The sequence below is a fragment of the Giraffa tippelskirchi genome, chromosome 1 (assembly GCF_054371585.1).
Source record: "Giraffa tippelskirchi isolate mGirTip1 chromosome 1, T2T-mGirTip1v1.2.pri, whole genome shotgun sequence".
In the NCBI taxonomy this organism is placed as follows: domain Eukaryota; kingdom Metazoa; phylum Chordata; class Mammalia; order Artiodactyla; family Giraffidae; genus Giraffa; species Giraffa tippelskirchi.
The window spans coordinates 94,683,110-94,700,473 of NC_137275.1; the positions used below are offsets into that span (position 1 = coordinate 94,683,110).

Below are 17,364 nucleotides of genomic sequence, written 5' to 3' on the forward strand. Positions count from 1 at the left end.
TGGGATATTACTGTCGGAACCGCAGTGCAAACTAAACATAAGTGCACTCAATAGTAACCAAAATTACTTGATTTCTGTAAATACAACTGAGACTTGGACTTCACAGAAAGCAGACAACTATTTGAGCTTCTTTCTGTCAAAATTCGGAGGTAAATGGAGACTTGGAGAAGAAGGTAGAGCCAGTTCAGAGTTTCCTAGCTATAATAACTATATCATCTCCCTGGGGACAGAGTTGTAGTGAGGCTTGGGAGGAGAAAGTTTGAGAAACTTGACAGCCGCTTTTTCTACCGTCTGGTCTGTTCCTTTGGGTCTGAGAAAAACCACTTCAAAGGACTGAAACCTTTGGAATGATTTCCTGCCCACACCACTAAACCCGATTAACACTCTCAATAGTTAAGTAGGATTTCCAGTTATTCTCTTCTCAGAGTTCCCCTCTACTCACATCTCCAAAGTATATAGCAATAGTCCCTTTTCTCTAAGGTTCAGCATTTCCTTCTCTATATCTGGATTGCTCTTACACAGCATTTCCTAATTATCTGTTCCACAGAGTTCTAGTTGCATGGAGGTATTAATAGATATTGCCAGAAAAACGCAGGGGAGTTATTCTGTGGCCAGAGTTGTTTGGGAAATAATACTAAATACAAAATGATTTTTTTTTTTTAATGGTGGGACTTTTCAGAGACTTTTATATGATAATGTTCATGACAAACCTCTAGAAGCTGCCATAGTATGCAGTTTCCCAACCACATGACTGTGGAATCTTCTGTAGCCCCTGACAGTAGGATCTCTGTGTCTCTCTTGTTCACTACCTAGCCCACAGAGAGAACTTAACTATTACTGAATGGATGTATAGAAGCATTTTCATGTAGGCTCTCATATAACTAGTGTGCTCTGGCAAAGGCTGGGACCCATTGCATCACCACAGCTTCTTTCCTATAGAGGAATCCAGTTTCCACCAATGACACCTTCACTTTCCCACTAAGCATGGAAAACTTCTTATGGTTCTTTTTCTCCCCATCTCATGTCAAAGGAAAGAGGAGCTGGTAAAATCTCTTTTGTTGACTTAGGAATGCCATCTTCATACTTTAAGGACTGAGAATCATTGGAATTGATAGGAGTTACAACAAGAACTTAAAAGAAGGACAGGCAGTTTTCAGTTTGGGTTTTCTGGGGTTTTGGCAGAGGATGAGACAGATAGCATCATTGACTCAATGGACATGAATTTGAGCAAACTGTGGGACACAGAGAAGGACAGGGGAGCCTGGTGTGCTGCAGTCCATGGGGTTGCAAAGAGTTGGACACGACTGAACAACAGCAACAGTATTGCTGGGATTTAAGCTGAATTTTGATGTAATAGTGGGATTTCAGTAGGCAGAGACAAGTAATAAGGTAAAAGCAGGCAAAAAGGAAAGGCACTAAGTCAAAAAAGCAGATTAAAGAGAAGAAATACATTTGTAGGAGAGGTTTATTTGAAGACGTTAGCTAGAGATAAGTCTGGAAAACCCATTGGGAAAAAAAGTAAGGATAATTAATTAATAACAGGCATTATGCAGAAAAGGTTAACCCATGACTAATTACATGGAGAGAAAAGAACTAAATCTATACATGAGTATATGAGAGAAACTTCAGGTATCCAGGAAAGAGATGATAAGGATCAAGTAGGACAGAGACTTTAGGACAGACAGAAGAGAATACAATGAAGGGAACAGTCTGGAGGCAACATAGTCAGGATGGCAGACTAATTGGCTTTGGGGAAGAGACGAGTTAAAATTACAGATCAAGAATGCTCCAGAAGTCTGATCTGATAGCCCACCTTTCACTGATATTAGAAATAGAAGAACCAGGTTTAGAAGGGAAAGTCATGAGTTTGGTGTCAGATGTGTTAAATGTTAGTTATCTAGGAAGAGATGTCTAGAAGGCATTTGGATAAATAAATCTGAAGCACAAGGTTAGGACTTGTGATAAAGATGTAAGAGTTAAGCGGAAACATGGCAGAAAAGAAATCAGTGAGATGGTCATAATTAAGGGTGTGTGTGTATGTGTGTGATATCCTTACATATGGATATATATACTCAATGTAGTTCCGATCTTGAAATTTTAACTTTATGTCAGTTTATTCATTAGATTGATATGTCAAGTTATTGGTATGCCCATTATCAATAAAGAACAGATTTGGGGGCGGGGAGGCCTTGTTTACTTGTTGCAGGATGCATAGTAATTTCCTTTATGTCGGAAGCAAGGAAACAAAAAGAAATTTTACTTGAGTATCCTCCACTTAGAAAAAAAGCCGTTGGAAAATAAAATAATTAACTGATTCCACTCACCATAAAAATAGGTTGGAGTCTGAATAATCTAAATGGGTTGTTTTGCACTGATCAGCTCCCGTACTTAATTCTGGAACCCTGTACTAAGTCTGCAATGATACTTAGTTGTGGCTGCCTCACCTGCATCAGAAGTCCTTCGTTTAAGTTTTCACCCAGACCTTGCTGTTCATTTTTCTGGCTCAAGTTATTAAACTACTGAACGTAGCCTAAGAGTCTTCATTGGAAACAGTGTGCCAGATGATTTATGAGGTAGTCAAGCAGTTGTTTTATTTTATGTTGATTCCAAGTGAATGGCTTGGTGCTTGCATCATCACTTCCTCTCGCTTCAGCTTTCTCTGAGGTTACCTTAATCTCACACACTCAGAGAAGTCAGAGGAATGCCTTCCCTTTTGTAAAACTAACAAGCCATACAGAATTATATTTTTAATGTGCTGGGTCTAGTAAGTGACTTATTAACATGACATGGAGAGGCCCCTGTAGAAAAATGGTTTACCTCAGCACATTTGCCTAGCATTATAATTATTCAGGACATACCTAAGAGTTACTCCTGAACATACTGTGATTAGCCAGGCTTTTTCCATTAAATTTGCGAAACAATTCATCTAATTTTAAAAAGAAGCTTTAATCACTGAATAAAACCTCTCCAAAGAAGTCATTGTCCCAAATGGCTTTGTACGGCTATCTCATATACATTGTTTTCAAATTTGCATATATTTAGAAAACTTTAGTAACTCTGATGGAATTTAGCATATACAAATAGGGCCTTTTTAAAAAACTGAAGAATACTTGATTTATAATATTAGTTTCAGGTTTGTAGTATAGAGATTCAATATTTTTACAGATTATACTCCATGTAAAATTACTGTAAAATATTGGCTATATTCACTGTGCTGTACAATATATCCTGAGAGCCTATTTTATTCATAGTGGTTTATACCTCTTAATCCCCTACCCTTATCTTGCCTCTCCCTGCTTCCCTCTTCCCATGGTAACCACTAGTTTGTTCTCTACATCTGTGAGTCTATTTATGTTTTGTTATATTTGTTTATTTTTTAGATTCCATGTATAGGTGATAACACAATATTTGTCTTTCTCTGTCTGACTTATTCCATTAAGCATAATACCCTTCAGGTCTATGGATATTGTTGCAGATAGCAGACTCATTCTTTTTAATGGTTGAACAATATTCACTGTATACACATATACTACATCATCTTTATCCATTCATTTGTTGACACTTAGGTTGTTTCCATATCTTGGCTATGAACATTGAAGTGCATCTATCTTTTCGAATTAGTGTTTTCACTTTTTTCCCAGATAGATACCCAGGACTGAAATTACTGGATCATATGGTAGTTCTATTTTTATTGTCTTGAGGAACCTCCATACTGCTTTCCATAGTGACTGTACCAATTTACATTCCCTACAATGTCCTACCAGGGTTCCCTTTTCTCTACATCCTTACCAACATTTATTATTTGTATTTTTTGTATTCCTGTTGTCAATGTGGTGTATCACATTGATTTATGGATCTTGAACCATCCTTCCATCCCTAGAATAAATCCTACTTGATGATGGTGTCTGATCTTTTTTATTTATTATTGAATTCAGTTTGCTAATATTTTGTTGAGGATTTTTATATCTATATTCATCTGAGATATTGGCTTATAATTTTTTTGTACTGTTTTTGCCTATTTTCAGTATCAAATTAATGGTGGCTTTGTGGAATGAATTTCAAAGTGTTCCCTCCTCTTCAATTTTTTTAGAATATTTTGAGAAGGATAGATATTAATTCTTCTCTCTATATATATTCTATATTGGTAGAATTCCCCTGTGAAGCTGTCTAGTCCTGGATTTTTGTTTGCTAAGAGTTTTTTTAAATTGGTCCGTTCCGATTGTCTATTGTTTGTGATTCAGTCTGGAAGATCGTATGTCTCTAGAAATTTATCCATTTCATCTAGGTTGTCCAATTTATTGCTTTATGCTTTATAGTTGTTCATAATATTCTCTCATGTTTTTTAATCTGTTATATTGGTTATAATTTCTCTTCTTTCATTTCTTATTTTGTTAATTTGTATCCTGTCTCTTTTTTCTTGGTGAATCTGGATAAACATTTATAAATTTTGTTTATCTTTCCGAGAAACAGCTCTTGGTTTTATTGATCTTTTCTATTTTTTAAGTTTTTATTTATCTCCTTTCTGATCTTTATTATTTCCTTCTTTCTGCTGATGTCAGGCTCTGTTCTTTTTCTTTCAGGTTGTTTATTTGACACTTTTCTTGTTTCTTGAGGTAGGCGTGTGTTTCTATAAACTTCTCTCTTAGAACAGTTTTTGCTACATCCCATAGACTTTAGATAGTTTTTATTTTCACTTGTCTCAAGGTATTCTCTGATTTCCTCTTTGATTTCCTGATCATTGGGGGTTTTTTTAGTAGCATGTTTTTTAGTCTCCACCTGTTTGTGTTTTTTCTCATTTTTATTCCAGTAAATGATACCTATAGTTTCATAATGCTGTAGTCAGAAAAAATGCTCGATATAATTTCTATCCTCTTAAATTTGTTGAGACTTGTTTTGTGGCCTAATATACATCCTGGAGAACATTGCATGTACTCTTGAGAACAATGTGTTCTACTGTTTTTGAATGTAATGTCCTACAGATACATATCAAGCACAACTAGTCCAAGCTGTCATTTAAGATCACTGATTTCTTAATGGTTTTCTATCTAATGATCCTATCTGATGTCCACTGATGTAAGTGGTGTGATCAAGTCCTTACTATTATTGTACTATTTTCAATTTCTCTTTTTGTCTGTTACTGTTTGCTTTAAATATTTAAGTATTCCTATAATGAGTTCATATGTGTTGTTGTTGTTCTTCAGTCGCTAAATTGTGTCTGACTCTTTGTGACCTCATGGACTGCAGCATGCCAGGCTTCCCTGTCTTTCACTATCTCCTGGAGTTTGCTCTAAGTTAAGTCCATTGAGCTGATGATGCTGTCCAACCATTTCATCCTCCGTTGCCCCCTTCTCCTCCTGCCCTCAATCTTTCGCAGCATCAGATTTGGTTTTCCAATGAGTCAGTTCTTTGCATCAGGTGGCCAAAGTATTGGAGCTTCAGCTTCAGCATCAGTGAATATTCAGGGTTGATTTCCTTTAGGATTGAGTAGTTTGATCTCTGCTGTCCCAGGGACTCTCAAGAGTCTTCTCCAGCACCACAATTTGAAAGCATCAATTCTTCGCCTCTCAACCTTCTTTATGGTCCATAGTGTCTTCTTGTACTGATCCTCTATCATTATAAAATGCCTTCTTTGTTTTTTGTTACAGACTCTATTTTCAGTCTACTTTGTTTCATATGAGTATTGCTATCCCAGCTTTCTTGACATTTCCTTGTGCATTAAATATCTTTTTTAATCCCCTCACTTTCATCTGTGTGTGTCTTCAGTTCTGAAGCAAGTCTCTTGTAAGCAACATGTAGAAGGGTCTTGCTTTTTGTATATATAATTGTATATTATTTACACACAAAGTAATTTTGTTCCAGTACAGATATTTCTGCCTAATGAATATATTTTGAAATCTGTTAATTGTGAAAAGTGCTATATCATAAAGCATAGTTAACCTTCTATAGGAAAGAAAATAAAGTGTATTCTAATACTGTTGTGCAAATTTAAAGGGAATTTCTAATACATTACCACATGTGATCTACCACTTTTCCTTCCCCTATAATTCTGTGGAAAGGCCAGATGTGCTCTGGTAACCAGGTTTTATAGATGAGGACACTAAGAAATAGTAGGTTTTGTGACTTGCACAAAATCACACTTAAAGGGCTGGAGTAGGATTAGAATCTAGGAATTTTTACTTTTAGAAGAGGGTTTTCCCCATAAAATCATGTAGGCTCTGAACTTAAAAAAAAAAAAATCCACATTTTGTAGCCCTTCTGGTTGGTGAATGTCACTATATGTATACCAGTGTTAAGTCCAGATCACCATGATTGAGTGGGACTTGCTGTAATTAACATTTGCTGACAGGACCACCAATATGGATCAAACACACCACACAGAGATCTCATCAATACTGTCCCATTCCATTTCCAAAGGTAGGCTTTGATGTACTGTAATATAAGAAGGCATCTTTCCCCTACAGTCAAGCACAATCTCTTTTAAAGAGAGATTGTGAGCAAAGGATGGAAAATTCTTCTTTCTCTTAGATGCTTAAGAGTACATACTGTAGCATAGACACTGAAACCAAGTATTTGAAAACCTACCCAATGGCTGGTGCTTAGAATAGTATTATTCCACTCCTTCATCACATCACCTCCCACACATATGAAGGTGCATGCACACACACATGCTCACACGTGCACGCACACACACACATATACACACAGTCTCTCTCTCTCTCTCATATTCCCAAATTAGTTGTCTGGCTTATTTCTGAGACGTGACTAAACTGAAACATTCTTGCAGAGAGTAACTTTTCCTTTTCTTTTGTCTGAGAAATAAATCAGAATCCAGAAGAATTCAGAAGAAAAAAGCAGCTGACTAAACATGGAGTTGGAGCTAATGGATCTTATTATAAACCCCCAGTACTCTGGGAGAGTGTACAGGTTTCAAGTACAGAACATTTTCTAACATAAACCACAGTACAGCTATCAGAATCAGAACATTAAACATTGATATAATTTTTTGTGACGAGTTCTGGTTCCTTTTATTGGAGAGTGGTAACGGGAACTAGTTGTGCTCATTGCTACAAGCGTGTTATTTCTTCTAGTCTTGTTCAGCAGACAAAGATAGGGAATACATGTCTTGTATATTTTTATATCCATTTACATATTTACAAAAAATCATTGAATTTACACTGATCTTTCAGTTACGGTTCAATCAAGGTCTAGCCTCCTTTTTTTTTTTTTTTTTAACAAATTTATAACTCTCTTCCCCAGCAGTGAGAAACCTGCCTTCTGTCATCTTCATTTTTTTTTTTTTCATTTGCTGGAGCTCAGAATACAGAAAAGCTTGTTTTTTCATTGCTAACTCATATCACTGCAACAACCCAAACCTACTTACTGGAACTCAATATTGATTTACAGTTATTTTAAGATACATTTTATATATATTAAATGCACAAATCTAGTGGGAACAATTTAATGAATTTTGAGAAGGGTGCACATCTTTGTTAATCACACCCATAATAAAGTATAGATTTTTTTCAATCATCCCAGACAGTTGTCCCCCTCACTCAATAGTATCCCAAAAGACAGCCCTTTTCCAGTTTTATTTTTCACAGATTAGTTTTCTTGGCTAAGTTTTTAACAAGTAATTTTTATATCCAGAGGGTTTTTAAAGGAACTTCAAAACTATTTTAATTTCTTGCGATGAATGTTGACCTATGACATGTTAGTTTTTAGATAAATTATGTATGTATTGCATCCTTGAATCCAAATAAAGTGCAGACTTTTACCACGGCCTCTGCTGATCATTTAGTCCCGCCAGTTCACTGTGTACTTCAGCTACTCTGGACATCTTTCAGGTCCTCAACCACAGTAAATTCTTTTCCACTTTAGCAACTATGCATGTGTTGTTCCCTCTATTAAAGAAACACACTTTCCTTAACCTTCACCTATATGGAGTTTTCTCATCATTCAGATCTCAGCAAACCATCACCTACTGCAAGAGATTGTCCCTAACTATTCTACCTTATATTGCCACCACTTTTCCTGGGTCATTCTCTGTCAATTTCCTTGTTTTATTTTCTACATAGCTCATCACTCTCCTTATCTATTCTTTGTTATTTCCTCAGTACGTAGAATGATACCTGGTATATGTGTGTGTGTGTCGTGCATGAAAGAGTGGGTTCAACAAATATTTATTGGATGAATAAAGGATGTAATAATTTGTTATTCTTTATGAAATACCTTCATTAGTCCCTGAGAATTCTGAAGGACAAAATATTTTTCTTATACAAATTTTTAATGAATATGTCAACATTTCTATTTTACACTTTTTAAGAGTAAAAAGTGTCTTCATATGAGCAAATGTACAATCTTACTGTACTATGTCTACACATAAAAAGTATATATTCATTGATTTTTTTTGAGCAATTACTCAAAAAAATAGTCCCACTTTGAAATGATGGGAACATTATAAAGTAACAGTTTAATAACGCATATGCCTAGTTAGAGCCATAAAAGAATATTGTGTCTTTCCAAAAGGGGTTTTAAATCTGGCCAAAGGTTGCTTCACTGTGAGATTGTTCAGGGACTGCTTTGCATGGAAATGAAACTAAGGGTTTTGTCCCTGGTGTAACATAAGTAAGAAAGAATGTGCTATTAGGGACAGGATCTGTGGACTCTAGAATATACTCCGCTACGTCATGACAGAACACAGCTGTTCACACTTAACAAGGACAGCTACAAGCAAGCCTTTGAGTTTGGCTTTGTGTTTATCTACTTGTCACTTGATAGCTTTAGAATGGAAAGAATGATAGCACATAAATTGGATTGATTTTTGCTCATCACAGATTTTTAGTTACGGGACCAAAATATTTAACTATGCATATAAAATACCCAAAGCAGTTTCTGAATTTTCATTTGTTAACCTGAAAATGCCAGTAAAGACTTTGACAACTATTTGATAGATTTCTGGATGGACACTTGCTTTAAGAAATGCAAGAGTGGATTACATAGTTGATTGTTTTCTATAGGAATAGAGGCTGTCAGAAGAGGCAACATATATTTTGTTTGTGTGTTTGTTTCTAAGGAGCATAGCAGCCACTGATCATGAACCAACAGATGCCAGGAAATCCTTCCCTTGTTTTGATGAGCCCAACAAAAAGGCAACATATACAATATCCATTGTCCACTCCAAAGAATATAAGGCACTTTCAAATATGCCAGTGGAGGTGAGTATTTAAATCCTTTTAAAATTTATGCATATAGTTTGTTTATAATATCAGGTAAATTTCCTGATTTGCTATGAGAGAACTTACTGAATTCTAAAATAAATGTGCTCTAATAGTTTATTTAGAGGCTTGAAAATACATTTGGGCAATCTCTTGTCTTTGAGTACTTGAAGTCTTTAATTCAAGATATTACAATCTAGTCAAAATGCCATGTTGGGTTTTCTAAGCAAGGATGGATACAGTAGACATATGTCAGCTAGGCTCTGCTTAAATGAAAGAATCCCCTAATCATGACAAATTAAGGGCAAACGAATGGAATTACAGATTTAAAAATACTCAGGGGCCTAGTCTTCTTGGTTTCTACAAAACAATCATCACTTAAATGTTGAAGTATAGCTACCAACTCCAGGAATCACCATGCCCATAGGTATTCTAGTGAACAAGAAGTAGTCATTAAATGTTAAAGGAAAAAAAAAAAAAGGCTACGATAAGTTCTGTTTGTATAATTATTAACATGACTCTTCCCTCTCTTCCTGCTCCTCAATCCTATAATGGGTAACGCAGTTAACTAAAGGCATTACCTCAAGGTTGAGGTTTATTATGCCTTATATCTTTGACATGTAAAAGGGTGAAACTCATCCTTAGATATAACCGTCACCTACCCGATACCAGAAAAGCACTGTGCCTACATTACACTTTCTATCTTTCTGACCCACTATCTGAAATATGATCACTGGAATCATCCTCTTTAATTACAAATATTCCTCAAAACAGCAAACAAAAGCTTTAAGAAGGTTAAAAAGTAAACAGTCAATGTAAGCTTATCAACTTTTCTTCTAGTGTCAGACTCCTAGGCAATTGGGTTTTGACTGGAGAAGAAAGAGGAAAAGATGAACTTAAAGGAGGACACACTAATCCAGAGGACTGGGTCAGAGTACAGTGCTGTCAGAATTCTTGGCATAGAACGGATAAAGTGAGGGTGGGAGGAGGAGGAATGCAAACTTTACTAGCTGCTGTTTAAGGTTTTCCCACAGGACCTTTTTGTCTTGCAGAGTACACATTTCTTCATCTTCACCTAGTTCCAGAAACTAGCCCTGGAGGAAGGTGAATAGTCTTAGGAGATCCGAACTACTAGATTTTTATCATAGAGTAACTGCTGGGGCTTCAACCCTTCTCTACAAGCACATGCTTGCCTTGTCAATGATGCATCAAGCTCTAATGCAGCCTCCCTCTCTTAATCCTTTTTTAAAGCTTCCCACTGTAGAGTGATTCACTGTATGGCTGCAGGGCATGTGGAAGTGTTTACACAATGGGCAGCAGGAATTAGGCAAATATTCATGGATGAAGAATTAGAACTGGTGATTGGCAGTGAGGAAGGCAAAGTGGCATGGACAGAAAACCAGACAGATGGAGTTGGTACCTGCAGCAAGTAACACAATCTTTCTCTCTCTCCATGGTAACCAAGGCAGTGACTTCAGTGATCATACCTTAGGTCTCTGATGGAGACAACCAGAGACAGAAAAGACAACCCGACCTCCTGCTATGCCTGGAGCAGCTATTGCCCTCTTGCATGTAGTCAAATTAGCACATACCTGCTTAGTTCCTCCTGTGTGCAAGGCACTGAGCACTAGCCTATTCTTCATTAGGGGGTCATAGTGTATTCTCAAATATTATGGTCAGGATTTTGTGTTTAATGCAGAAAGATAAACTCCTGTCTAGTTTATATCACAAAGTTGAATTTCTCCCTAAGAAACCTCATACAGTATATAGTTCAATCACACTCTCACAGTACTAAAAATAAAATGAATTTTCCTCCAGTCTTGTCAACATCACCATTTAGGGGTAAAATTTCTTTCTACCATTAAGCTTTGACAAGCTTTTTTTTCTGACTAGAAAGCCAGGTTTAGAGTAACTGTTTGTTTGTCTTGTCCATGATTGATCGTTTTATAAATAAAAGATGATCTTTTGCTTTCAATAGAAAGAAGAGTCGGTGGATGATAAATGGAATCGGACAACTTTCCAGAAGTCTGTTCCTATGAGCACTTACCTGGTATGCTTTGCGGTACATCAGTTTGATTCTGTAACGAGAATATCAAACAGGGGGATACCTGTGAGTACCATTATATTTTTAAAAATTTACCACTTATGCATTTGTGATTTTCTACTTTTTTTGAACAGTTTTTTTTTACCCTACACTAGAAAAGCCCATTAGTCACGAAGGTCTGTGAGTCTGATGAAAACACTGAATAATATCGAAAAATGTAAGCTGAGAGGACTCAGGTGAAAAATAAACAAAATAGCCATAGGAATGGATGGCCGTGAATTATTTCAGGAGAAAATTCACTATAAATCCAAAGCTAGTTTCTAAGGATATCAGCACAAAGGTATTAAATATTTGAGCATGCTCAATTTAGTAAAATGATTGGGTTTACGTGTTTGGGTGGCGTCCAAGATGGAGGCCAGAGGGAGAGGAGGAAATCAGAGGTAGATGAATATCCTTCAAGTAACTAAGCACTGAGATGTTTGTGGTGCCATCCCAATATGTAATTCAACATAAGACAGCAGCAAGGTATCAAAAAGCATCTTCTTAAAAATGTAAGAAAATACAAATAAGCTTTTTTAAAAAAAATCAAAATGATGAACTTAACAATTTTCTCTTGAAAAATTAAATACTAAATACTTTTACCTAATTATTACCTAATTATTTTTCTCTTTTTGGAGGCCCCCATTCTGCTTATGCCCTGAACTTGCTATCTAATGGTTAGTCTGCCTCTGTGCTATATATTATATATATGAAACATTATATTCTTTGTAATACAATTTTATAAGGAAGAAATCATCACTCCCACTTTACAAATGAGAAAACTGAAATAATGAGTTTAAGTAATTTGCTCAAAATCACGCAACCGGCAAGTGTGGAGACTCAAATTCCAGATTCTTTTCAAACAATGTACCCTGCTGTAAACCTTCTGAAATGTGATATCCTGAAAAATATCTTTACCTCTTCACCAGTCACTGTCATCTATAGAAGACAGGTAGCCAGAGTTTTCCCTCCTGCAAAAACCTGTGGGGCTCTTTTCTTCAAAATTGAACAGAACCTTGCAGGAGAACTTAATTGTGAATGTCAATTCAAGGTAAATTCTGCCTCTTTCGCATTTGACTGGCTCCCTACCCATTCACTCTAAATTGAAATCTAACACTTAACACCCAAACATAGATGCTCCAGTACAGTTTCCCGCTCCAGAGAGAATTACAGGAAAACCACACCGCTTTTATCTACTTAAAAGTAACATCAGTGGGAACCCACACTATTCTCACAGTACTACATTCTTATAGCTAAACAGACAACCTAAGAGAAACCGGCATATGAGGAAAACAAGCAACATAAAAGAGAAAATCCAAGACAAATAAACAGCCAAGCACAGTGTGAGTAAATAGTAATAGTTAGAAACCAAAAAGAGCCATAAAGATTAAACATTCTCACACACCCAACCTTTAATTATTACCCTCAGAGATTCAAGATGATATGACCACCGTAAAATAAAAACAGAAAACTATGAGAAAACAATCAGAAATAGTAGTCAGAATTTCAGAACATAACTTTCAAAGCATGACATGGGTCTAACCCTCAGGAACTTGTTGCTAATTCCTTCCGAACCCAGAGCCCAATAGGCTGATAGGTTTAGTTCCTGCCAACTGCTCTGTATTTTTATCCACTCCACAGAGATGCTTATGTTGTTTGAAGCCCTGATATGTCTTGTGGGCTTTGCACTTTTATGTTGCAACTGTCATTTCTGTTTGGTAGGAGATGTTGTTCCTGTTTAGTTGCTAAGTCATGTCTGACTCTTTCCGACCCCATGGACTGTAGCCCACCAGGCTCTTCTGTCCATGGGATTTCCCAGGCAAGAATACTGGAGTGGGTTGTCATTTCCTTCTCCAGGGGATCTTCCCAACCCAGGGATTGAACACACGTCCCCTGCATTGGCAGGTGGATTCTTTACTGCTGAGCCACCAGGGAAGCCTGTTGGAGAAGTGGGGGTATATTAAAGCATTAATATACTGTATGCTCTAAAACCAAAGTCTCCATGTTACTGGTTCCCCTAACAAATGAAGTTGGTTTTTGTTTAATACAACATTTTTAGTAGAAATTTCATGAATCAGAAAACCATTCTTATCCACTCCACTTCTGACAGTATTATTCTGGTACGTGTATCACCTGCTTTCACAGTCAGGTTATATTGTACAATCCAAGACTCTATGATACCCTGACTGAAGTCACCATTCTGGCAAGAATGACTTTACATGAATAAAAACCAATGGAAGCCTGTATTCTTCTTAATTGTTTACCTGTGATAGCAGATATTAGTACCTGAACCATTCACTATGTTTAAAATGTTCTTGTTGCTCATGAAGATTAGGGACCCAACCCTAAAAAACTGTTAGGAAAAAAGTTTGGACTAACTAAGGAACTAAGTTTGGAATGTAGTTCAAAAGACAACTTGCATATCTCCTTTTGTGAGTGTTAGTTGCATTACACTTTTATTGAGGTATAGTTGGTTTATAATATTAAATAAAGTTCAGATGTACAACATAGCAATTCATAATTTCAAAGGTTATACTCTATTTGTGGTTATTATAAAATATTGGCTATATTCCTGGGGCTGTACAATATTTATTTTATACATAGTTGTTTGTACCATTTAATCCCCTACCTATATTTTGCCCCTCCCTTTTTCTCTCTTCCCATGGGTAACCACTAGTTTGTTTTCTATATCTGTGTGTCTGTTTCTTTTCTCTTATATTCACGTTTGTTTCATTTTTCAGATTCCACATATAAGTGATATCAGATAGTATTTGTCTCCCTCTGTCTGACTTATTTCACTAAGCATAATACACTCCAATCCGTCCATGTTGTTGCAAATGTCAAAATTTCTTTCCTTTTTGGCTGAGTGGTATTTCATTATATATAAAAATATATACATCACACATTCTCCATTCATCTGTTGCTGGTCACTTAGCTTGCTTCCGTATCTTGGCTATTGTAAATGAGCTACCATGAAAACTGTGGTGCATATATATTTTTGAGTTAATGTTTTTGTTTTCTTTGGATGTACACCCAGCAGTGTAATTGCTGGATCATATGGTAACTCTAGCCTTAGTTTTTTGAGGAACCTCCACCCTGTTTTCTACAGTGGCTGCTCCAACTTGCAGTCCCACCAATAGTGTACAAGGCTTCTCTTTTCTCCATATTCTCAAAAACATTTGTTATTTGTGGTCTTTTTGATGCTACATTTTCAGAATGAGTTTGATTTTTACAACATTTGTATTTAAATGAGGTTTTTTTTTTAATTTCTTTACAGGAAAGACTATTCTAAATTAAGGGCTATCAATCTTCCCTGAAGGAATGTATTTAATTCAGGAAGCCACAGAAGATTGCTAATGATTCTTATTCTTTAGTTAAATTTACAAAAAGAATATTAACAAAGTATATAAAATTCTGTGAAGTAAGTTAGATTTTTTAATGTTAATTATTTGTTTTAAAAAAATTCTACTGCAGTAATGATAATCACCAAGCATCAAACTACTCAAATTTTGACTCAAATGAGAAGTAAGCTGCCAGTAAATGTTTTGTGTAACCTAAATGATGATACTGGGTTGCTTCTCAAGCAGTACCTCATGGCTGCTGAGCTCTGGGACTCAACGTTCTGAACACATGTTGAAACTTCAAAGCCACAGCAAACATACAGTTCTAAGTCACCCAAACTTCAAGCCAAGGTTTTCCATATTTATAATAATTTATCTATGGATAAGGGACAATCTCAAATTTAGGAAGAATTTATCACATTCCTGTGATAAAGCAGGATCACAAACAAAACTTGAAAAGAACCAAAATATCACAATTCCTTTCAACCAAGTATTCCTCCTCCTCAAATTTCTGTCTAGTGCTGGAAGAATATTTAGAAGGACATGCTTCCCAGGTGATGCTAGTGGTAAAGAACCCACCTGCCAATGCAGATGACTAAGAGACACGGGTTAGATCCCTGGGTTGGGAAGATCCTCTGGAGAAGGACGTGGCAACAAACCCACTCCAGTGTTCTTGCCTGGAAAATCCCATGGACAGAGGAACCTGGCAGGCTGTGGTCCATAGGGTCACAAAGAGTTGGACATGACTGAAGCAAATTAGCACACCTGCAAAGTTATGAAATTAAACCCATTGATGACATCCAGTAATACTAACTATGTAACTTAAACATGTATTTACAGAATTATAAACAATATCAAATTCTTTTCTCTTTCTCATCCTGGCTACATCAGCATTGATAATAAAACTGAGGTTTCCCCCAGTGTTTTGTCCATCTTTACTGAGCACCTACTATGTGCACAAATAGTGTTTTAAGTCCTAAAGGGAGTGAAATATGCTAAGACATCTACACCTCAATGGACATGTGAAACATAGGTGGTCACCAATGTCCAGTGTCACCCAACTGTGTTTTAAGGTCTTTGATCATAACATCCCTTTGGTCCCAAAGATCTCACCTTCTAAAACAGAAAAAACAAAACCAGGGGGCTCTGCAAGAGTCATGGGCCACATAAAGGGGTGTGTCTATTGGGAACAATTCAGAGAAGATGGAAAAATCTCAAGAGATGAACAGGTGCTAAGTCTGATGGATGATCGGCAGTGGAAAGGCAGGCTGTTGTCAGTGGGTAGAGTGACCAAATATTTTATTATTTATAGAATATAAAGAATAGAGGTGTTATTAATTATGCTGGGGTAAGAGGTATAAACAGATAAACAGCAGATTTAGAATCCCAGGACATTTCTGGGCAAACTTGGATATTTGGTCACCTCTGTCCATAGAAGACACTCAGCAGACAAGGGCAACAGAAACATGGTCCCAGGCACAGCGAGCCTGCAGGGCTCACAGGTGGCGGTGGGAAGCATGCAGGCACCGGCTGGACTTCTGACTAGGTGTAGTGGCCAGTAGCATCTGTTCAGTTTGATTCCTTTTTGTTCACATGGTCTTTCCAAGTTCAGTGCCTTTATCTCAGACTCTAAGATCCTCTTCCAGAGTCTTGCCCCTTCAACCTTACTACCCCTCTCCTGGGGTACTCATTTATTGACACACAGTCCTCTGGACTTGCCTCCAGTCTCTTTCCAATCTTTCTTAAAGCATAAACTCTGTGGTTTACTTTTTTCCTTGCCTTCTGTTTTTATTGCTAAAGCCTTTTCCATCCAGGATCTTGCAAATCAAAAGGTTCTGGCTTTCAAATTATTTGTGTGGGTGTGAAAAGCCTACTCTGGACTTCAAAAACTTAACATTTTATTTTTTCCCTCTTCATTCTCCTAGTATTTCTAACGGTAATGTGGGTACCACAGTGTGGATATCCCACATATAAGGAAGTACGGACAAAGAAAATTACAGGGGATAATCATTCAATGTATTATCTCTGATGATACGAACCTTCTTGATGGAACACATAAAAACTATTATGTGTCAAGTATTGCTTATGCATTAGCTTATTTAATGCTCACATTAACTGTTAGTTACGTACTGTTATTATCTCTATTTTGTAACTCGGGAAAGTCAGGCTTCATTCTTAGGAGTAGAGAAAAGAAGCAGTACAATATAGTAAAAAACAAACTTTGTGCTGAAGTTTAGTGTCAGCTTTGTCTTCATTTTTCTTGTGTATACATTTTCCTCATATATATAATTGGAAGTTTACTTTTAAAACTCTTCAAACTCTAAAATTTGAGATAGAAGTTTACAATCCTTATCTAAAATCTTTGTGATTAGTTGCATGTTGGAATTCAAAAATTTTCAGATTTGTGAAAGGCAGTATGTACAAATATTGAGTATGATTGAGTAACTGCAGTATGACCTTGGGGCAGCTCCTTATAATCAAATAGTAGTATTTCTACAGCAATACTTTTGTAGTGAGAAAAATAAGTTATTTTAAAAAAAATTCCTCTCAGTTCAGGTCAGATGATACCACCAAATTAATTTGCTGAGAACATATTAAAAAAAAACTTTGGATTTTCAAAACTATTTGGATTCTGTAATCGTGGAAACTGGGCTATTGAAAGCATTGGAGTAAAGATATCATTAATGACGCAAAATATTATACTTTATTATTATTATTAATAGTG

At 36.4% G+C, this 17,364-nt stretch overlaps 1 protein-coding gene across 2 annotated transcripts in view; it reads left to right on the forward strand.

The window, feature by feature from the left end:
* The window catches only part of ENPEP (glutamyl aminopeptidase), an 81,298-nt gene that overhangs the window by 4,778 nt on the left and 59,156 nt on the right, over positions 1-17,364 (forward strand). For both annotated transcript variants that reach the window (XM_081562129.1, XM_081562200.1), the window contains exons 2-3: positions 9,074-9,215; positions 11,194-11,325. In XM_081562129.1, the coding sequence (XP_081418255.1) occupies positions 9,074-9,215; positions 11,194-11,325 (274 nt within the window). The remainder of the gene's footprint in view (positions 1-9,073; positions 9,216-11,193; positions 11,326-17,364) is intronic.